The sequence below is a fragment of the Tamandua tetradactyla genome, chromosome 13 (assembly GCF_023851605.1).
Source record: "Tamandua tetradactyla isolate mTamTet1 chromosome 13, mTamTet1.pri, whole genome shotgun sequence".
In the NCBI taxonomy this organism is placed as follows: Eukaryota; Metazoa; Chordata; class Mammalia; order Pilosa; family Myrmecophagidae; genus Tamandua; species Tamandua tetradactyla.
Window position 1 is genome coordinate 746424 of NC_135339.1, and position 24068 is coordinate 770491.

Below are 24068 nucleotides of genomic sequence, written 5' to 3' on the forward strand. Positions count from 1 at the left end.
TATTTTAACACCCTCACTGGTTTACATACCTAAGATCAAGTCCGACTAAAATCCATTGTACAACCTTTATTAACCTCTCTGGGGATTCCAGCTTAGTGCTTGGAATTTATTTCCTGATTACACTACAGAGAAAAGTAGGATATTTGCCATCCCAACTCTGGGAAAACCTAATAATGTAAAATTTAAATGAAGGTCATCTTGATGGTCTTGACACTAATTTTTATGATGCAAATTTATAAACTGATTTTTGTTAAGGACTAGGTTTTAAAAGTGTATTCAACTTGATTTTTTTCTATCAGCATAAATTAATTTAAATGATCAGTAATAGTTGTTAAAAACAGTTGCCAGAGATGATTGTGTACAAAGGAACAAAGAACCTGCAAATGGCTAAGTCAGAAGTATGGTTTGTGCTGTGTAAGAGATATTCAGAATGCTCACACTGATAAATGCCTCAACTTTTTTATGTGTAAGAAACCCACCTTGAGTGGCATCTAGATTTCTAATGAAGAATTATGATACAGTTTGGATTTATGTATCTTGGACTGATTTTAGACAGTGCTTTATACCGGATCTGCCGAAGCATCTAGCCAGCTTGGTATCCTGGGAAAGTTTGTTATTTTCTGGGTAGACATTCTTATAGAGTATTGTCTTTAAAATCAGATTGTGTCTTCTATATTGAAAGCATTTTTATGTTTTCTAATTTAAAAATTCATATTTTCTTATAGATATTGTGCAATAAAGCTGAAGTAGGGTGTGTGGTTTTTGCAAATGTTTTAACAGTTGATAAAGTTTTACATTTGTAAAATTAATATATTGTACTGGTACAAAATAGTTTTAAATTATATTTACAAAAGCTTCCCCAAAAAAAGCCATTAGTGAGAGTTTACAGGCCTTAGGCCTTAGGAGAGCTTTTGCAACTTTCTCCCACTTTTAGGGCCAGTCTACCAGATGAAATGGGTGCCCAGCAAAATTTGACTTTCCTGGAAATTCAGGTACATATTAGTAACTTCTTTAACCTCCCCTGGAACATGGCTGGGTTTTCTTCTTTCTCCTGAATGATTTCCCTTAGTTTATTACAGGTAATTGGCTTAGTGACACTTTTTTCATGTCTTTTTAACAAATAGGTTTTTCCTTTTATGAAAATTGATACATGGGCATAGCACACAAGTAATAACTGGTGCAGGAATGAGGTTTAACTGTAGGATAGGGTTATAACTCACTGTCCCATTTGTGGGCCAGCACTGTCCATTTTCAGGCATATTGTTGCTAGACAGTATTTGCAGTAGAAAATAAGCCTTTTCTATTTTAGCTCTGTGGTTGGATGATTATCTTAGTTTCGAGGCAGACAGCCCAGTGGACTGTCAGCTGGAATGCTGGAAGCACCACCCATGTCAAAGAGAGAGAGAAAAAAGGCAGATTTCAGTACGAGTGTCCAGTGTCCTGGGTCACTAGCCTGCATTTTGAGCACTAATCCCTTGAGCCTATGGGATCAGGCTCCTAATCCCTAGGCATCCCTGAGGCTCTTAGGGACTCAGGACACAATGGCTCCAGGCCATCCCAATACTGCTGAGCCAACCCAGTCATCTTCCTGGGTGTCTGTGCTTTAAACTTAATGCCTGACTTATTGCCTAAGAGAATAGAAAGAATTTCCCACAAATATACTCTCAGGAGGGGATCTCCCTAGGTGTTGCCTGGATTGGGCTAGAGGGAAGAAACATGCGAAAACATACCAGGCCCCCTCAAAGGACAATGTCCAGGAAAAGCCCAGTCATGCAATAAAATGTATCTTAGTACACTTTTCAGGCAATCCCCCGGCTTTGGGTGTGCTCATACTATAGGACAGGGACAGGAATGAGGCTCCCTCCATCCTTCACATTGTAAATCTTTTTCAACAAAGTGAATGCATGCCCAAAAGCCTCATTTCCCCAGCCTATGATTTCCTCCTGCATTGGACAAAAGAAGGGCTAATAGCAGAATATGCTGGGATTTGAGATGTAGTGGATGAAGAGATGGAACAACCCAGAGAGAAAAAGTGAGGAGCCATTCATCAGAGCAGTTCTGTGAGTGAGTAGAGAGCAAGAGCTCCTGCGTGCTCATTTTGGAATGAGTGGGAGATTTGCCAGCTTTTACAGGCTCAGCTAACTCCAATCAGGATAGCTGGAACTTTCATTTATACTGCAAACCTCACTTCTGGCTTTCAGGGATAAACACTCCCATTGAAATATACGCAGTTCCCTTGGGCCTAACCCAGAGGTGACTCCCAGTCCACATGTTTGGAGAGAAATGCCTCATAGGAGCCATCAGGAAGCTATAAGTTTCCAATAAAGTAAACTTAATAAGTAAAAGTCTGTTGGTTGGGTTTGGCATATTGTGACAATTTGCAGTATGTGGCTGAAGCTTCCATAAGAGTAACCTCTCAACTCTGTTTGGAATCTCTTAGCCACTGCAGCTTTATTTTGTTTGATTTCTCTTCCCTCTTTTGATCAAGAAGGTATTGTTGATCCATTGTTGCAAGGGCCAGGCTCAACTCTGAGAATTATGTCCCACGTTGCCAGGGAGACTTACATCCTTTGGAGTCATGTCCCATATAGGAGGGTAGATAGAGAGTCAATTTGCAAATTGACTGAGAGAGGCCACATCTGAGCAACAAAAGACATTCTCTGGGAGTGGCTCTTAGGCATAGTTATAAATGGGCTTAGCTTTGTCATTGCAGAAATAAGTTTCATAAGGGTGATCACCAAGATTACTTGGGAGAATATTAGTAATCTCTGAGGTAGGAAAGTTTAGTAATTCCACCTCTTTTTCTCCAGTACTCAAGGGACATTGCAAATACATTTTCATTTTCTCCCCAAAATAATTTTTAATATATTATAGTATTACAATAACCTGTACAGAATAAGAAGATCTCATGGCCTATTCTAGGTTCCATGTAACTAGATTACCTGAATAAACTCAACAGACAGGTTAATCCAGATAGTATGCTATAGAAAATTTAAATTTTGGGCCAAATAAACATTGGTTTCTTTGGTTTCACAAAGAAGTTGAGGTTTTAAAATACAACAGCATGCTTTACCTTGTGTTGTGATTTACCTTAGTCCTAACCAGATGCACTTCATTCATATCTCTAATTCAAGTCTGATCTTTTTTTCCTGTTCTTTAACGGTTGGTTTATGGAGTAGTGCTAATTTTCAGAGCTGCAGAACTCTAACTCTTAGTCTCAGGTGTCACGCATATACCCAGTGTTCCAGTAATTCCCAGGTTATACATGAAGAACACATTATCTCAAAATTTAGAAATAACACTTAAAACTCAGGAATAGATGTGACTGCTGTAGAGTTTACAATCTAGGAGCTTTTACCTTGAGCCTTATTGAATGTTCTGTGTTCCTTAATCATCGATTGCCCTATCTCTTTTTTGCCCTCTATATCCTTATATAACCTATGCTCTCAAACTCAGTTCTCAAGGATTTACTCATTATAGTTAGTTTATATTAGTGAGACTATACCAGTATTTATCCCTTTCTTTTTAGCTTGTTTCATGCAATATAATGTCCTCAAGGTTCATTCACCTAGCAGCATACCTCATAACTTTGTTCCTTTCTACAGCCACACAATATTCCATTGTATGTCTACGCCACAGTCCACCCTTCTGCTCATCAGTTGATATACCCTTGGGTCACCTCCATCCATTGGCAGTCATGAATAATGCCACCATAAAAACTAGTGTGCAAATGTCTATTCATATGCCTGCTTTCAGTTCTTCCAAGTATATGCCTAGTAACTGGATTGCAGCATCCTATGGCAACCCTGTACTTTTCTCATGTGGAATGGACACACTGCCCTCCAGAGGAGAGGCAACGTTCTCCTTCCCTACCAACAATGAATAGGCATCTCACTCTCTCTAGATCTCCTCCAGCACTTGTATCTCTGTTTATTTATTTACTTTTGTATGCTGTATGGCTGTACGTCTTTTTCCATATGAGTAGCCTGTTATTGCAACACCATTTGTTGAATTTTCTTGCTTGGTTGTTTTTGTTGCTTTCTTTGTTTGGGAAGTGCATGGGCTCTTGGTTTACTGTTAAACAGTTTTATTCAACACCATGCAATTCATCCTAACTGTATAGTCAGTGCTCCTGGATATAGTTATGTATTCACCACCACAATCTTTATGAGAACATTTTTATTTTTTCCATAAAAAAAGAAAAGGAAAAAATAAAATCCCATATCTCTCCCTTTTATCCCCTTCCTATTGACATTTAGCTTTGGTATATTTGTTATAATTAATGAAGGAATATTACAGTTTTACTGTTAAGTACACACCGTAGTTTGTATTTATTTTATTTTTTTTATATACCATCCCATTTTTTAGACCTTGCAATGGTGACATACAATTTTTTTCACTTAAGGCTTTCATAACTTACATAAATCTTATGTAAGATTTTATTTAAAATCTTTAGTAAGATTGAAATTAAATTATTTCAGTCCTTTTAAATGTGTTGAGACCTGCTTTGTGACCCAACATGTCTATCCTGGAGAATGATCCTTTCAGTAAGATGTATATCTTACTGTTATAGGCTTCAGTGTTCTGTAAATGTATGCTCAGTCTAGTTTGTTTATCATAATATTTAAGATCTCTGTTTCCTTATTGATCCTCTGTCTAGGTGTTTTATCCATTGATGAGAGTGGTGTATTGAAGTCACCAAGTATTTTGTAGAAATGTCTGCTTCCCCCATCAGTGTTGTCAGTGTTTGCCTCAGGCATTTTGGGGCAACATGGCTTGCTTCATAAATATTTGATTGTCATTTCTTCTTGATGAAATGTCCCTTTTATTAATACATAGTCCTTTGTCTCTTTAACTTGCTTTACATTTTAAATCTGTACACTAACATCAGATTTACCCTCTCTCATTTTTGGTTGTTTGCATGAAATATCTTTTTCTAGCCTTTCGCTTTCAACCTATATTTGTTCTTGGGTCTTAAAGTGAGTGTCTTGTAAACAGCATATCGATGGGTCCTGTTTTTTTAAATCCATTCTACTAGTCTGTGTCTTTGGTTTGGGGCATTTAGTCCATTAATATTTAATATTATTATAGAAGCAGTACTTTTTTCAACTATTTTGTCTGTTGGATTTTATGGCATACCTTAATTTTTCTCTTCTTTTTACCCTCTTAGTTACCTTCTTTCAAAATCTTCATTTTTACCCTTTTCTCCAAACCTTTCTTTCCTGTCTTTTCCTATCTGCCTATAATACTCATTTCAATATTTCTTATAGAGTAGGTCTCTTGTTCATGACCCTCTCTGTGTCTCAGCTGTTGCTTTCGAGGTTTTTGTGTGTGTGTGTTTAGAAATTAGTCTACTTTTGTTCGTGTTTTTCATTGATATAAGTATGCTTAGTGCTGTGAATTTTCTTCTGCTCATTACATGTACCCTGATATGTAATATTTTCAATATTTTTTTAGAAATTCTTGAGTTTTTGTTTTCAATTAATAGAGATTTAGTTGTTTATAAAATCTAGATTGACACTCCCTTCTTCCTCAGTTTCTAATTTTATTGCATTGTTATCTGAACATGTTCTTTGTATATTTCTGCTTAATGAACTTACTGATAGTTCCTTTACACTTAATACATGGTCAATTTTTGTGAATCTTGTTAAGTGCCCTTATGATGAAGGCATGTCTTGTATTAGGTTTGACAGTATGAAATTAGACATGGATTTTCAAGACCAGTCTTATTATTATATTGAGCTCTTCCAAATCCCAAATTTTACATTTCTTATGTCTTGAAATACTTTTCTTAGCATATTTTTGTTATTTATCCTTGCTTCTCCAGGTTTTCATTCATGAAGGTGGTTATTTGTAAATTCTCATAAACTCAGTTTACCATTGAGAATTGTGGCTTTTAGCATTGTAAAGTGTTTCTTTATATTCCTGATTTCAAAATTGCAATACCTGCTTTCCTATTGTTTCCTTTTGCCTTGAGTAGTGTTACCTACCCTTTTGTTTTTAGCCTTTTTGAGTCATACTTGCCTTTTTGAGTCATACTTTTAAAGATATCTCCCTACTTAAAGCAAGATTTGGGTTTCGTCTGATTCAATTTCAAAATCCATTTTTATATAACTGGTCAGTTAAACCCATTCACATTTATCAATATGACTGTTCAGTCTCATTTCTGTTACGTTTGGTGAGTCTATCATATTTAGTGTTTATTTTTCTCCAGGATGCGTGGGGATTTCAGATGTAGGTCATTGCTGTTGTTCTTCAGTAACCCAGATGCCAGATGCATAATGTGGTGTAATGCCCAGTGCCCTCTCCCTTTGCTCACTTGACCAGTCTTTTGGTTTCTGTGTTATTTTTTATCCTTGAACCAAAAAAATAGAGGGAAAAAAAAAAACAAGCATGTATTAGGGATTATTTTTAGTTATGGAGACTGATCAAGAAACCAGAGCTAACTGTAATGTAGAAGTTTGTATATAGGTCCTATTCCATAAGAAATGTGTTAATATTATATAGTAAGTTTACTTTGTCTTATTTGTAGAAATCTGGAAATATGATTCCCTGAAAGAAAAGAAAGAAGAAAACCAAGATAAACATTTTTGGCAAGTTGTATTCATCAATAACAAAACTCTAACCAAGCAACAAGATCATATAGTAGGAAAACCATCATTTAACTGGAATAGAGATTTGTTTCCTTCAAGAAGAATAATTTGTCAATGTGACTCATGTGGAATGAGTTTGAACTGTATTTCAGAATTATTTATTAGTAAGAACTATTTAGGAAAGAATTCTGATGAGTTTAATGCCTGTGAAAAACTGCTTCTCCATTTTAAACAGGAGAAAACTCATATTAGAGAGAAAAATGAATTTTTTGAAAATCGGAAAGCCTTCAGCCATGCTGAAGACCCTAATCAGCTTGAGAAGATTCAACCCTTGGAGCAATATTTTGAATATAATATATGTCAAGAAACTGCCCATGAAAACCCAGTATTCAATACACATAAAAGAAGAAGCAGAGAAGGAAATGACTATGAACATAATGAATATGGAAGAACTTTGTATAATAACTCTTCTCTCTTGTTCCGTCCAGTAGCTCCTTCCAGTGAGAATCACTATGAATTTAGCAATATTGAGAAATCCTTATGTGTGAAGTCAAGTCTCTTGAAACATCGTGGAGTGCATATGAAACACTATGAATTTAATGAGAGTAGTAGTAATTTTAGTAGGAAATTATACCTCTCAGAACTTCAGAAAACTCATAAAGGAGAGAAACACTTTGAATGTAATGAATGTGGGAAAGCTTTTTGGGAGAAGTCACACCTCACTCGACATCAGAGGGTACACACAGAAGAAAAACGTTTTAAATGTGATGAATGTGGAAAAACTTTCTGGGAGAAATCAAATCTCATCAAACATCATAGATCACACACAGGGGAGAAACCCTATGAATGTAATGCATGTGTGAAAGCCTTTAGCCATAAGTCAGCCCTCACATTACACCAGAGAACACATACGGGGGAGAAACCCTATCAATGTAATGAATGCCGAAAGACTTTTTATCAGAAGTCAGACCTCACTAAACATCAGAGAACACACACAGGGTTGAAACCCTATGAATGTTATGAATGTGGGAAATCCTTTTGTATGAATTCACATCTTACAGTACATCAGAGAACACATACAGGGTTGAAACCCTTTGAATGTCCTGAATGTGGGAAATCCTTCTGTCAGAAGTCACATCTCACACAGCATCAGAGAACTCACATAGGGGATAAACCCTATGAATGTAATGCGTGTGGGAAAACTTTCTACCACAAGTCAGTACTCACCAGACATCAGATAATTCACACAGGATTGAAACCTTATGAATGTTTTGAATGTGGGAAAACTTTCTGCTTGAAGTCAGACCTCACAGTACATCAGAGAACTCACACAGGGGAAAAACCCTTTGCATGTCCAGAATGTGGGAAGTTTTTCAGCCACAAGTCAACATTGTCTCAACATTACAGGACACATACTGGGGAGAAACCCTATGAATGTAATGAATGTGGAAAAATCTTCTACAGTAAATCATACCTAACTAAACACACTAGAACACATACAGGAGAGAAACCCTATGAATGCAGTGAATGTGGAAAAACTTTCTGTCAGAAGTCACAGCTCACTCAGCATCAGAGAATTCACACAGGGGAGAAACCCTATGAGTGTAGTGAATGTAGAAAGGCTTTCTGTCATAAGTCAACTCTAATTGTACATCAGAGAACTCATACAGAGGAAAGGCCCTATAAATGTAATGAGTGTGCAAAATCTTTCTGTGTTAAGTCAGTACTTATTTTACATCAGAGAAAGCACACGGGGGAGAAACCCTATGAATGTAATGAATGTGGGAAATCCTTCAGTCACAAATCATCCCTCACAGTACATCACAGAGCTCACACAGGAGAAAAATCTTGTGAATGCAGTGAATGTGGGAAAATCTTCTACCGTAAATCAGACCTTGCTAAGCATCAAAGATCACACACAGGAGAGAAACCCTATGAATGTAACACATGTGGAAAACCCTTCTCTCAGAAGTCAAATCTTATTGTACATCAGAGAACGCATCAGAGAACCTACATGGGTGAAAAATCTTATGAATGAAATGAACATTAATGTTTAGATGTCTGCCTTCAAAAATCTTCAATGAATTCACTTTGAGGGTAAAGCTCTAGTGACATCAGGAATGTTCAATAGTCTTCACCCTCAAACTGGCCTTGTTTTACTTCAAAATAGTGATGGGGAGAAACCCATAGATTGTAAAAAAAAAAAAAAAAACATACTGGACAGCCTTGGTAAAAGTGAAATTCCATGTAAGAAAATTCATACTTTTTAAAATCTTACAAGTGTTTTGAATTTGTAAAAGTTTTCAGCAAAAATTTAAACTAAATTATGTCAGAATTTATACATCAGAGGGGAAACTGTCCATTTAGAAATGAAGATTTAAACTTTTTTTAAAAAAATAATGTAATATTAGAAATTGGTGATGTAATAATTGATTTAAAGTATAATGAATATGAATTTACAGATACTTATTGTGGAATGTAAACTTTGAAAACAGTTTTAAAACTTGTCACAAAAAGTTGCAATAATGGTACCAAATATTCCCATGTGCCCTTTCTTCACAAAGCTTCCTGCAATGATGCTGTCTTACATAACTGGTATTTCTCAAAAATAAGAAATTGGTATTGGTACCATACTAATCAGAAATAGACCTAATTTGGTTTTCACTAGTTTTTATATCCACTCTATGTATGGTTTTGTGAATTTTTTTCACATGTAGATTTGAGTGACCATCAACATTGAGAGGATACAGAACCAAAATGAACTTCTGGGATCTGTATTCCATGAGGTTTCCATCACAAAGATTTGTTATGCCCCTTGGTAATTACACCCTTTCTCCAACACTAACCCCAGGTGACTTTTAAAAACAGGTAAATTCGGTCATCATGGCAACATCATTAACTGTTTAAGTGAAATGTGCCTGCATACTTTTTTATATGTGCATATGGTACCTATGTATGTGTTTCATGTGCATAATGGAACTTAACATAATTGTGACTAGGAAGTGGGTATCCCTAGTTTAACAGTCGTATAAATCAGTCCTGTCCTCACTGTTTGTGGTACCTGGAGCAAAGTTTAAGTGGAAGTCCATAAAGCTAATGAGTAAGCATTTAAAAGTTTTAAATCAAAATACCAAAATGTAAATAAAATATATTCTGTGTATGGGGAGTTCCTAGCCCCTTGTTCCATTTTCCTTCCCACCCTTTTGTTCACCCCAAGCCATGAGATGCCTTGAGTGTACATTCGTGGATGCTCCAGCTTTCAGCTTAAATTTTGCTAAAACTCTGTAAGCAGCTGCTGTCCAAAACAGGATTCAGGGAAGACGTCCATCCATACAGACTAGATTAATGCTGGGGGCTCTTTGGGTTGAGAATTTGGTGTTCCATATTCCAAGAAAGGGACCTGGGTCCCCAGAGACTTTTGACTTTGTGAGGAGGATGGGTGAGGCTGGAGGAAGGCCAGAGTAGAGCCAGGGTTGTGCTCTTATTGCCACAGTTAAGGCAGTGTACTATATTACATTTTATCAAGATTTTCCAGGCTGAACATTAGCAGTGCCTTGCTATATCCTGATAGCATGGTATAACTTTTATATACAATAATCTCAGAATGCTTAAAGTACTGTATCTTATTTCTTTTATCCTCCTGTTTACTGGCATTTATAAATGCTTATGGCAATTGTTACTGAATTTCTCTTCAATAAAAAAGGGGCAATGTTTTTTAATGCAATTTTATTGAGATATATTCTATATACACATACAAAGTAATCATCAGAAATGTACAGTCAGTGGTTCACAGTCTCATCATATGGCTATGTATTCATCACAATTGAGTTTTGAATGTTTTCATTACTCCAAATAAAAGGAAAAAAATAACAGCCAAAACATCCCTTATACCCCCATCCTCCCTATTATTTGTTTTTTGTCTTTTTTTTCTTACTCAGCTGTAAATACACTGGATAAAGGAAGTATCAGTCACAAGGTTTTCACAATCACGTGGCCACACCTTGAAAGCTCTATAATTATTCATTTATCTTCAAGGTTCAAGACTATTGGATTGCCATTCAATAGTTTCAGGTATTTCCCTCTAGTCACGCTAATACACCAAAGACTAAAAAGGAGTATCTATGTACTGTATAGGAATAACCTCCAGAATGACCTCTCAACTCTGAAATCTCTCAGCCACTGAAACTTCATTTTGTTTCATTTCCCATTTTTGGTAAAGAAGTCTTCCTTAGTCCTTTGATGTCAGGATAAGTCTCATCCCCAGAAGACATGTCCCACATTGCCAGGGAGATTTGCAGTCCTGAGAGTCATCCCCCACATGGGTGGGGGGCGTTGATGAGCTCACCTGCAGACTTGGCTTAGAGAGACCACATTTGGGCAACAAAGGAGACTTGCTAGGGGTGACACTTAGGCATAATCTTAAGTAGGCTTAGTTTCTCCTTTGCCAGAATAAGTTTCATAAGGCACTCCTACAAGTTGGTAATCCAAATGATTGCGAGAGTATCAGGTCTTCCCCAGGTGGGAAGTGTAATATTTCCTTCCTTTTATCCAGTCACTCAAGGGGACTTTGCAAATACTGTCTAATTTTCTGCCCAGATTACTCTGGGATGTATCACAGCATTGCATGAACGTGTACAAGCCAACAAGATGTCACTCCCTACTCATGATTCCGTGTAATCATGGTGTTCAGATATACTGACCATAAAGTTAAAGTAGGTAGTGTGCTACTGAAAATAAAAATTTTAAACCTGTGCTGCTTTGAAATTATGTACCTCCAAAAAGCCATGTTTAAATCCTGATACAATCTTGTGGAGATAACCGTGTCTTAATCATGATTCAAAACTTCAGGGCAGTAACTTTTGATTAGATTATCTCTGTGTGTTGGGTGTGACCTTTTGATTAGATGGAGATGTGACTGCCCATTCATAGTCAGTCTTGATTAATTTACTGGAATCCTTTAGAAGAGGAAACATTTTGAAGAAATCTCAGAGCTGACAGAGCAGATGTAGATGCTTGGAGGGCAGTTACTTCAGAGAACAGAGGTGGATATTTGGACCTGCTTCAAACCCAGCAGATGTCACCATGAGCTGTTAATCAGGCCAGAACTTGGAGAGAGCCAAGGGAAGCCACGAGATAAAAGCCAGCCCTGGTGGAGCAAAGTAAGGAGCCCTTATGGGAACATAGGCTGAAAGCAACGGAGGTCAGGAGCACAGACCAGCAGATACCAGTCATGTGACCTCCCGGCTGACAGACATGTTCCAGGCCCATTGGCCTTCCTTGAATTAAGGTATCTTCCCCTGGATGCCTTAGTTTGGACATTTTTATAGGCTTAGAACTGTAAACATGCAACTTAATAAATTCCCTTTATAAATAAGCCATTCCATTTCTGGTATGTTGCATTCTGGTAGCATTTAACAAACCAGCACAACACCAAATAAATATCTCTTCCTTTGGTCTAACACAGAAGTTGAAACTTTAAAATACAGTCAATATAAAAAAAAATACAGTCAGTATCATCTTTTCCCCTTTAGTCTGATTTATCTTATTCCTATCCAGAGCAGCTTTATTCGTATTTCTAAGTGATATCTGATAACTCAGTGCCTTTTACAGTTACTGTATTGGGTAATGCTGACTTTTATAGTTTCAGAACTCTAGCTCTGAGTCTCGGGTGTTACACAAATACTTGAAGTTCCAGGGAATGATCAGGTTATACACAAAGAGGTCAGCATCTCATAAATTAGAAATAACAATTACAACTCCAGAATAGATGTAACCTTTTTAAGAGCATATAATCTACAATCTAGAACCTGTACAATAACCCTTCACCTTATAACCTATAGTCTTGAATTCAGTTCCAAGAGTTACCTCCTATGAATGTGGCATGATATCTGTCTTTTTGCTTTTTGGCTTATTTCATTTATCATCTGTCCTCAAGATTCATACACCTAGTGGCATGCCTTACAACTTCATTCTTTCTTGTAGCCACTCAATCCTGTGTATATATACACCATAGTTCTCCTTTCCATTCCTCAGTTGATAGGCCCTTAGGTCACCTCCATCCATTGCACATCATTAACACTACCACCATAAACAGCAGTGTGCAAATGTCCATTCATGTCCCCACTCTCGGTTCATCCAAGTATATACTAACTATGGGGTTGCAAGATTATGTAGCAAAACTACTCCTAGCCTCCTATGGAGCCACCACATTGCCTTCCAGAGGGGCTTCACTATTGTAGTTCCCTACCAAAAGTGAATAGGTACATCTATTTGTCCACATTTTATCCAACCCTTGTATCTGTTCATTTTTTAAGCATTTTTATTCACACATCATACAGTCCAATCTAAGTAAAAAGTCAGTGGTTCCTGGTATCACACAGCCGTGTCTTCAACAGCACAGTTGATATGAGGACATTTTCATTTCTTCCACAAAGAATCCCATATCCCCCATTTACTGACTGTTTGGGCATATTGTCTTTGTTACATTAAATGGGAGCATATTACAATGTTACTGCTAACTGTAGACCCTAGTATGCACTGATTGTATTCTTTCCTGTGAACCATTCCATTTTCAACACCTTGAAATGTTGATATTCATTTGTTTTCCTTCATGCAAAAACATTCTCATATTTGTACATTTAATCACCATCATTGTTCACTCTAGAATCACCAAGTTATATACTTCCAGCCTTTATCCTTTATCTTTCCTCTGCTGTCATACAAGCCCCCAGTCTTCCCTCAAACATACTCACACTCAGCTGACTTCAGCATACTTACATTAACGTGCTACCATTAGACAGTATTGTGCTATCCATTTCTGGGTATTTATACTCAGTCCTATTAAGCATACAGTACTCCTTCAACATCAAATGCCCAATCTCTACCCTCTTTCTATCTCCTGATAACCTATGTTCTTAATTTTAACTCTCGAAGTTCATTCATTATCGTTAGTTCAAATTAGTGAGACCATACAGGATTTGTCCTTTTATTTCTAGCTAATTCCACTCAGCATAATGTTCTCAAGGTTCATCCACCTTGTTACATGCTTCAACACTTCAGTCTTACAGCTGTGTAACATTCCATCATATGTATATACCACAATTGGTTTAACCACCCATTTATGGACATTTGGGCTGATTCTGTCTCTTGGAAATTATTAATATTGCCACCATAAATATCAGTGTGTAAATGTCTGTTTGTGTCCTTGCCTTAAGTTCCTCCAAATATATACCTAGTTATGAGATTGCTGGATCATATGTCAGTTCTATACTTAGGTAACTGAGGAACTGCCAAACTGCCATCCAGAGCAGTTGAGCCATTCTGCATTCATACCAACAGTGAATCAGTGTGCCTCTTACTCCATATCCTCTCCAATATTGGTAGCTTTCTGTTCTTTTGGTAATGGCCATTCTAGTGGATGTGAGATGGTATTTCATATTGCCTTTATTTGCATTTCCCTAGTAGCCACTGAGTTTGGGCATCTTTTCACATGGTTTTGGGCCATTTGTAGTTCCTCTTTTTTTTTGGCATGGGCAGGCTTCAGCATGGCAAGCAGGAATTCTGCCACTGAGCCACTGTTGCACCACCCTGTATTTCCTCTTTTGAAAAGGGTCCATGTATTTTGCCTGTGGACAAAATTTAAGAAACAATTAGTCCCATTCCTGCTTAAGTTCTTCAAATAAATTGAAGAAGAAAACTACCTAACTCATTCAGTGAGATTTTTGTTCTTGAGTTGTAGAATCTCTTTATACATTCTGGATATTAAACCCTTATCTGATATGTGGTTTCCAAATATTGTCTCCTATTGCCTAGACTGCCTTTTTTACTTTCTTGATAAATTTCTTGGATGCACGGAAGTATTTCATTTTGAGGTGGTCCCATTTCACTATTTCATTTTTTATTACTTGTGCTTTAGGTGTAAGGTCTAGGAAACCACCTCCTACCACAAGTTTTATAAGATATTTCCATACATTTTCTTCTAAAAGTTTTATGATTTTAACTTTAATGTTTAGTTCTTTGATCCATTTTGAGTTATTTTTTGTATAAGGTATGATATAGGGGTCCTTTTTCCTTCTTTTGGATATGGATATCCAGTTATTCAGTCAACATATGTTGAAAAGGCTGCTCTGTGTTGAGTTAGCTTGAACACCTTATCAAAGATCAATTGTCCATAGATGAGAAGGTCTATTTCTAAACACTCAATTCAGTTCCATGTTCAGTATATCTATATGCCAGTACCATGCTGTTTTGATCACTGGAGCTTTGTAATATGCTTTAAAGTAAGGTAATGTGAGACCTCCCACTTCATTCCTCTTTCTCAAGATATTTGGAGCATGCTGCTCTTCCAAATATAGTTGTCTATTGGTTTTTCTATTTATGCAAATAAGATGTTGGAATTTAATTGGTATTACATTGAATCTATAAATCAATTTGGTGGAATTGACATCTTAACTATATTTAGTCTTCTAATCCGTGGGCCTCGTATGTCCTTGCATTCATTTAGCCTCTTTGATTTCTTTTAGCAATTTCTTATAATTTTCTGTATATAGGTCTTTTGTGGTTAAATTTATTCCTAAATCCTTGAGTCTTTTGGTTGCTATTGTAAGTGGAATTTTTTCTTGATTTCTTCCTCAGGTTGTTCATTACTATGGTATAGACACACTACTGATTTTGAGATGTTGATCTTGTACCGTGACACTTAGCTGTCCTCATTTATTTGCTCTCATAGATTTGCTGTAGGTTTTTGGGAATTTTTAGCATATAGTATCTTGTAATCTGCAAACACTGAAAGTTTTACTTCTTTTCCAATTTCAATGCCCTTATTCCTTTTTCTTGTCTAACAGCTGTAGCTAGAACTTCCAACACAATGTTGAATAACAGTGGTAACAATGGGCATCCTTTTTTTTATTCCTGATCTTAGTGGGAAAACTTTCAGTCTCCCTATTGAGTGTGATGTTAGCTGTGAGTTTTTCGAACATTCCCTTTATCATATTGAGCAAGTTTCCTTTTATTCCTATCCTTTGAAGTGTTTTGATAAAAAATGGATGCTGAATTCTGTCAAATGTCTTTTCTGCATCAATCATTATGATCATGTGTTTTTTTTCCTTTAATTTATTGATGTGGTATATTACATTCATTGATTTTCTTATGTTGAAGCAGGCTTACATCCTGGAATAACTCCCATTTGGTCTTTTAACGTGCTGCTGGATTCAATTTGCAGATATTTTGTTCAGGATTTTTGTCCCTATATTTATCATTAAAGATATTGGTCTGTAATTTTCTCTTCTTATAGTATCTTTGTCTGACTTAGGTATTAGGGTGATGTTGGCATTGTAGAAGGAGTTAGGTAGTTTCCTTCTTCAATTTTTTTGAAAAATTTGAGCAGGATTAGGGTTCATTGTTTCTTGAATGTGTGGTAGAATTCACATGTGAAGCTGTCTGGTCCTGGGCTTTTCTTTTTTGTAAGCTTCTTGATTACTGATTTTCTTTTTTTTTTGCTTGGGCAGGCACCAGGAATCGAACCCGGGTCTGCAGCATGGCAGGCGAGAACTTTCCCTGGTGAGCCATCGTGGCCCACCCTGATTTTCAGTCTCTTTACTTGTGACTGGTTTATTGAGGTCATCTTATTTCTTCTTGAATAAATGTTGATTGTTCATGTTTTTCTAAGAAGTCCATTTCTGACTATGTTGTCTAGTTTTTAGCATATAATTGTTAATAGTTTCCTCTCAATATATCTTTTATTTTTGCAGGGTCAGTATTTATGTCCCCTCTTCCATTTCTGATTTCATTTATTTATATCCTCTCTGTTTTTCTCTCTTTTTTTTTATCAGTGTAGCTAAGGGTTGGACAATTTTATTGATTTTTCTCAAAGAACCAATTTCTGGTTTTGTTGATTTCTCTGTTGTTTTCATGTTCTCAATTTCATTTATTTCAGCTCTCAATATGTAGAAAGGGTGATAAATGTATATAAAGGTGCATATAGTCTGCTTATTTTTTCCCAATAAAGCAACATGGTGCTCCAGTTACCCATGGCCTTCAGTCAGATTGACTGAGTACTAGTCCCAGTGAAAAGCAGTATGACCTATACCAAGTCGCTTAACCTTTCTGTGACTATTCCGCAAAGAAAATAGTATTTACAACTCTGAGAATTCAATTTTTGGTAAATGTAAAGCATATAGAATTAAACTTATTCATAAATGTAAAGATGTCAGTAAAAAGCTGTGAGATTATTATTTTAAACAGCATCATAATGTTTTATTTTTTCCAGAAATTATTCTGCAGCAGATTGGTAGGAGATGACAACATATGCACAAAGCTGATTTGTTTTGATGGGTGTTTTCCCAGATAATTCAGTACTTAATTCTGATTTGTCTTCCAGGAAATGGCAAGGCTTATGTGTAAAAAAATCAGATAGTAAATATTTTAAGCTTTGAAGGCCATATTGTTTTCTGTTGCAGCTACTCAACTCTGCTGATAGAGCCCAAAAGCTACCATTAGTAATATATAAATTAATCAGTACAGCTGTATTACAGTAAAACTTTTATTTTATAAAAACATGAAGCAGGCTGAATGTGGTCCATAGGCCATAATTTACTAACCATTGAGTTTAAGTTATTAGTTCTAAAACTTTGTGGTTTCACCACCACTTTGCACTCTTAGAAATTATTAAGGGCCTCAAAGAGCTTTTAGTGAAGAGGTTATATCTATTGAAAATTACCATATTAGAAAATTTTTAAACATTTAAAATTTTATATGAAAAGAAAAATAACCCTATTATTAAAATGAAACAATTTTTATGAAAAATTATCTTCCAAAACAAGGTTTAGAAAAGATTATTAAAACTTTATAATTTTGCAAACTTCTTTAATGCCTGGCTGAGTAGAAGAGAACTGTAAACTGTTTCTCTATCTTCTGAATAACACCAATGTATAATACTCATGAGACTGAGTAGGAAATGCAAACAACATCTTAGTATTATTATGAAAATAATTTTTACCTTGCAATACATGAAGGGGTTTAGGGGGGCCTCCAGGGGTCCTTAGAACCTACTTTGAGAACCACAGATCTAAGCTAATCTTAGCAATGCCATTCTGATCAGTGACTGGTTTTGGAGAGACATCTGACTGCAATAGCCAATGAAACACTTGGTGAGTAATCTGTGTGAAGAAATGTGAGGACTTTATTGATGAAAAAAGACACAGAAAAATTAGTTGTCTGGATATGACTCCTCTTTATACTTTGCAAACTTTAGGATGGCAAGAACCTGGGTGAACTGTGGTATTGATCTGCTGTAATACCCAACCTGGTTCTGCTCTGTTTTAGGCTTTTTGTTATTTGATATATTAAGTTTTCCTTATTCTTTAAGTTAGTTGAAAGCAACTCAACCAATGTAAGAGTATACTTTTATAATAATTGTATGTTAAGATGTGATAGAATGATAGAAATGATAGGGGATTTCTTTCTTCATTGAAATAGGGATAGGTTTTCTGTCTGGCAAATTTTCATATTATAGCCTAAGTGCTATTTACATTATTTTTACTCAAAAGAAACATGCTCTGCATTATTGACCTGTCGGAATATCAACACATAGCAGTGCCATTTGGATCTCTAGCAGGCTAAGTATATTTTAAATAAATTAAACTTTATCACAAGTACTTCCCAATATAAATGACTTTGTTTTGTAATAAAATAATCATCAGTTTGTCTTAGGCTTGATAAATTCACCTTATTACCACAGTTTTGAAATGCAATTTGACTATTGCTTTTATCTGCTTAGTGTGTCTTTCCCATATTTTTCTGCTGTTTGTCCTTTCAACCAAATAATTTGCACTTAATCTGGATATAGGAAAGTTGTCCTGGCTCCCTGTTGATTATTCCAGAAAGAACAATTGATCTGAGATGGACCAATGAGTATACTTTATAGGTTTTGTAATGGGAGGCCATCTCAGACCAGTTAATAAGAGACACTCTGGAGCTGTGAACAGCATGTTTGAGAAAGTGGATCTGTGGAAGAGAAAATAAATAGATCTATAAGAAGCAGGTTGGTTTGACAAAATCTCAGTGCACCAGTCCAAGTGGTGTTTTACTCCCAGCTTTCACCCTTGCAGGATCACAGCAACTTTATTCTAAGTGTGCTGTTGTCAAAGTCAGTCGGTCTTTTTAAAATTTTTCCTTAGGCATTCTTGTTTGAATTTTTGTTATTTAGAATGTAAGCCCTATAAGCACTTCTATCCACTTCTAGTCACTTCTGTTTCACTGAAATATTTGCATGCAAAACATGATGTTTTAATTACTGTTATTTTCCAGTGTGTTTTTAAAAATAGAGCAAGTCCCACTTCATCCTTTGTTTTAAAATGAACATGGGTTTTCCCACACATGAATTCTTGGAGATCTATAGAATCCATTGTTAGATTCCTACAAAATCACTTGGGGATTTTGATCAGGTTTGCCTAAAACAGAGGGTGGTATCCACCTAAGGTGAAATGTTTCTGCCAGTTGGCCCGAGCCATTCTTGAGATAACTGAGCTTCAGCCATGTCCCCTTCTCCCTGCCTGGTGATTCCTCCATGAGCCTTTTTGCTGGCAACCTGAAGCTTTTTCTTTCCATCCAGAACTGGTAATCTGTCTGCTTGCTTTCACACTGCCTTATGAGGAAACATGCCTTCACACTGTCTCTTGTGTAGATACAGTACCTAGATGCCAAGTCATCTCCGGTTTTTATGTTTGCTTGCCTTTCAGGTCTGTTTGAACAACTGACAAACCAATTATATTTCTTCCCAGCTCTCAAATCAACTAACTTTATTAACTTGCTAGTGACCAGCCTTGATTTACTATTTGAATACCTGATTGACTGACCAACTCTACAACCAACCATCTGCGTGAGCTGAGGATTAGAATGACTGCCAGGCTATGTATATAACTACAATAGAAAGACAGAGGGAAATTGTGCCATGCTTAATGAATAGCTGCTTCTTTCATGTTTTCAGCCACTTCAGTTTTACTTGCTTCCAAAATGTCACAAGCATGTAGCCAGGAAGATGGTTTTTTGAGTGAGACAGAGGGAAATTATGCCATGCTTAATGAATAGCTGCTCCTTTCATGTTTTCAGCCACCTCAGTTTTACTCGCTTCCAAAGTGTCACAAGCATGTAGCCAGGAAGATGGTTTTCTGAGCTACTCTCAACAGTTTGTGAACTAGGATGAAAAGTGAAGTGCAAAGCATTCCTGATATCTCTAAAGATCTATGGAAAATGTTTAGAGTCTATAGCTTATATCACATTCTCAAAAGGCTACCATACCCTAAATACGCAAGGACCATTGCACAAAGAGGACCCTTGGTGTTCAAAAACCCCACTTTAATGTGGTGCGACAGTGACTCAGTGGCAGAATTCTTGCCTGCCATGCTGGAGACCCGGGTTTAATTCCTGATGCCTGCCCAGGAAAAAAAATAATGAAAAAAAAAAAAACATTTTGTTGCCCTTCCAGTCTGCTGTGAAGCTTTATCAGGAAAAAGAGAGAGCCCCATTAGGTGTCTTAATGTTTATGCATATGAATTCTGCCCCTCCCCCCATGTTCTTGGTGGCCAGAGTGGGCAGTGTTGGGCAGTTGGCTTCCTGAATGCCCAAGGCCCAAGGTCATCTGCCTCCTGGCTTGGCTTGGTGACCTCTTCAGTACAAGGTGACAGCATTCTCCTAGCACATGTCAAAGGCTTCCTTCTGAATTGAGTGGAAAAGGGCATATTTAACAATCCTCTCTGGGATAGGGTAAGATCAGTGTTCCCTTGTGTTGTGAGTGTTATGAAGAGAGGTGCTCTTGTGCATACAAGTATATATAACTGCATTCTGCATGTGTATATGTGTGAATATCTATTAGGCCTATATACCTATTTCTGTTTTTCACTGAAGATCATCAATTGTATTCCTTTTTACTTGCTTTATGTCTAACATATTTGCATTTTCTTCCCCATGGCCATCATCTGTCTACTTGTTTATTGTGGCAACCTCATTTGTATGTCTGCATTCAATTTGTACTTGTTATTTGATTTCTACACAACTACCTGAATATCCTTCTGCCCTACTAGTTATAACTAAATTCCATAACTTGCTTTACAGATTCTTCCAAAATCACTTCCTTTGGTCATTCTTCCCACTGATTTGTATATGAGTTTCATTCATTTTGAACTTCATTGATGCCAGTATTCTCCTGTGCCCTCTTGTCTTGGACCTGTATGAAATAATTTCCTTGTCCTAAAATATGATTTCCATCAACAGTTCTTCTGGTCCCCCTCCTTCTGGGGGAAGCCTTGCCAGCTTTGTCTCAGCATTTTAGGAACAGCTGTCATGTTCCTGGTCCCAACATCTCCATTTCCACAGGACTGCTCAGGATGAGCCAGTCCCTCCCTAGGACAGACACTAAGAACTTTTTGAGACACTGGGAGGGACCAAAGCTTTGAGGCTGCAATTCATCTTTCAAGGAGGAAGTTCTGGGTGCAAAGACTATATGTACACACAAAGCTAGAGAACTGCCATTCCCAGAATGTGCCCTGACTTTTTAGTGCTACAAAGGAAGAGTTCTAAGGAAGCTCGATGAAGTCTGCCTCCCTGTTTCTAAACTTGTTGTTCCAGGATCTGCCCACATTCTGGGGGGATGGAGAGTCTGGTGATTTTTTAAAATATATCATATATACAGAAAATTTTAGAGATTTAGCTAGCACAAGCATGCTAATAAACATACTTCAGCTTAGAAAATAGCACAAATATAATTGAAGCCTTGTGTGCTCTTTCCCCATCTCAACCTCTCTTCCAAATTTAGTAATTATCAGTGTCATGAATGCCCTTGTACATTTATCCATATGTATTCATGAGCAGTGCATGTTATCGATTTACATATTTTGGTATGTGTTAATGTGTATTTTTCCTTAAATTTTATCCAGATATATATTTGCCCACATTGATTAATTTTACCACTGTATAGTCCATTTTATGAAATAACAGTGATTTTCTTCTTCAGTTAGTGGACATTTAAATTTCCTTTTTCCTTTCACTCTTTGCAAATACTTCTGTGAATGTACGTTTGCCTTTTGGTGATATATACATTTTGGAGGGACTTTTTTTTAACCTCAGTCTATAGTAAGATGTTCGTTTTATTTTGCGAATATTAACAAAAATTCAGTGAGAACCCACAATGTGTTAGGCACTTTCAAAAATGTTACAGATGATCTAAGAGGGCACACAAAAAATTTGCTGTTCTCTTTCAAATATTCTAGGATGGAGAGACAGATCATTAGATGTTGATACCATAAATAATAGAAAGATACTAGGGAGTGGTCACGTGGGCATTAATTTTAAACAAAATGACAGGCAAGGGAGGTTACACTAAGAGGGCGACATCTGAGTAAAGCCCTGAAGGAGAGGAGGAAGAGGTAGATATCAGGAGGATAAGTGCCTTGGGAAAAAACTTAACAATGCACACATACATGTATATGCATAACTGAGTACATACACATCAGAACTGAAACATGTTTCATAAGACTACAGTCATTTCTATAATTCAGCATATTTTCTACTCCATTCTATACTATTACATTCTATTTCAATTGATTTAAACACTTTTCTACATACACTGTACATATTGTGAGAGTCTACCTTAGTGTTTTCTCAATATTTTTAACCTAAATACATGGTAAGATATACATTGTACTTCATAACCTAATATGAAACATTCACTCAATTCATTCAACAAACATTCACTGAGGACTTAAAGTGTGCCAATTCTAGGCATTGGTTTATATTAGTGAGTAAAATAGACAAATCCCTAGCGTTGATAGAGTTTACATTCTAGTGAGGGGATATAAAACAATAAATAATAAAATATGTAGCATACAAAAATGGTATATTCTTTGAAAGAAAAGTAGAATGGGAAATAGTTACCTGAAGACTGATTAAAATTTTAATACATATATAATTAAAATTATTTTTCTATGAGAATTCACCCTTACAGGTACTGTATTTTCATAATGTCTATTTTATTCTTATTTCTTTTAAAATATTATCTGTTATTCATTGAATTGATCTTACAATACCTTAATAGGCCAGTGTGATTGTTTTGTAATGTTCACCTTTGGTAGGCTGAGCTATGTTTTTCAGTGTTTCCTTTCCTGTGTGTTTCCAGTTGGTGTGGGCCATAAAAGAGATTCTTGAGTCAGATTTGGAAGGCATAAGTGATTCAGCAGCCATTTTGTGGCTCACATACACTCTCACTGATCTACTGACTCACACTGCTGGCATGAAACCATGCTAGAACTATGACCTCTTCCCCTGGATCCTTCAGCTTCTCCAGCTCCTGCATCAGGTATGTGTGTTTACCTCTGTGACCAAGAGCCCTGCTCTTAACACCTCACCACCAGGGACAGAGGTGGTGAGAATGGATGGAGGTTTCTGTCTGTCCTTGGGAGCTCCTTGTTATGCTTATTGTCTTAGCTTGTTATTATTCTCTCCTATGTCACATCCATTATCCATTCCTTTCTGTCTCCCTTGTAGGTATCAAGCACCAGCATCAAATTTGAAGATGGTAGCCTTACAGAAACTGCTTAACCAGCTCCTACACTTGCATAACTTCAAATTCCTTTACATACACACATTGTCTTAGTGATTAGGTGTTGCTGATTGAATTGAAAGTTCTGAAAACTAAATGCAATATCTAATCCTGTGGGTGGCTTAATTCCAATGCAAATTAAATTCCCAATTTCCCAGGGTCTCTTATTTTAATGTAGGAGCATTGATGGGAAAGAATGGCATCCTGAAAATTGGGATGGAAAAATCTTGGCAGATCTCATTGGAAATAATTTCTGCTGAGTCTTCTTTTCCAGTCGAAGCAGCTCTGCCACTCCTCCCTGGAGTTTTCTGCATTGGTCTTGAGTACCTATTATGACCTCCCCTGTCATAGTTGTCTTGCAAGGCTCTGAGATATTTTTCAGGACCTAAAACTCCACTACCTCTTAGAAGAAAACATAATGTACACATTGTTTCTTTTCACTCTCTACAAGTACTTCTGTGAATGTGATGAGCCCCAGCATCCTTGACAAACTCTGGTGTTTCTCTAGATCAGAAATTAGTGTGAGAACCTCTACCATCAAACAGGGCTATATAAATCTAATGAGGATGAACATGATGGAATCCTGGGGTGGCATTGTCTAGTTGATCAGAGTATCACTAAAAGAGATGGGCAGCCTGTACAAGTCTTAATCTATAAAAGTGAAAACTTGTCATCTAATGATTAGAAGTCTTAATTGAATCACCAGAACAGCTGTGGCCCTCAATCAGTTTCCAGCCTTGAGTCAGTTTACAGAGCCAGAGCCCCTTGAATAAAAGGGTTACAAGGTTTTTGAGGAAGAACACACTACACTGCCAAAAGTTTATATTGCTAATCTTCCAGCACTCCCTACAAGAACTGCAGTCATTTACCAGGTGCTTTGGGGA

At 36.7% G+C, this 24068-nt stretch overlaps 1 protein-coding gene across 1 annotated transcript in view; it reads left to right on the plus strand.

The window, feature by feature from the left end:
* Positions 1 to 12564, plus strand: part of LOC143653457 (uncharacterized) — a 59186-nt gene extending 46622 nt beyond the window's left edge. Inside the window, exon 4 of the mRNA XM_077124483.1 lies at positions 6533 to 12564. Within this exon, the coding sequence (XP_076980598.1) occupies positions 6533 to 8631 (2099 nt within the window). The 3' untranslated portion in view covers positions 8632 to 12564. The remainder of the gene's footprint in view (positions 1 to 6532) is intronic.
* The last annotated feature ends 11504 nt before the right edge of the window (positions 12565 to 24068 follow it).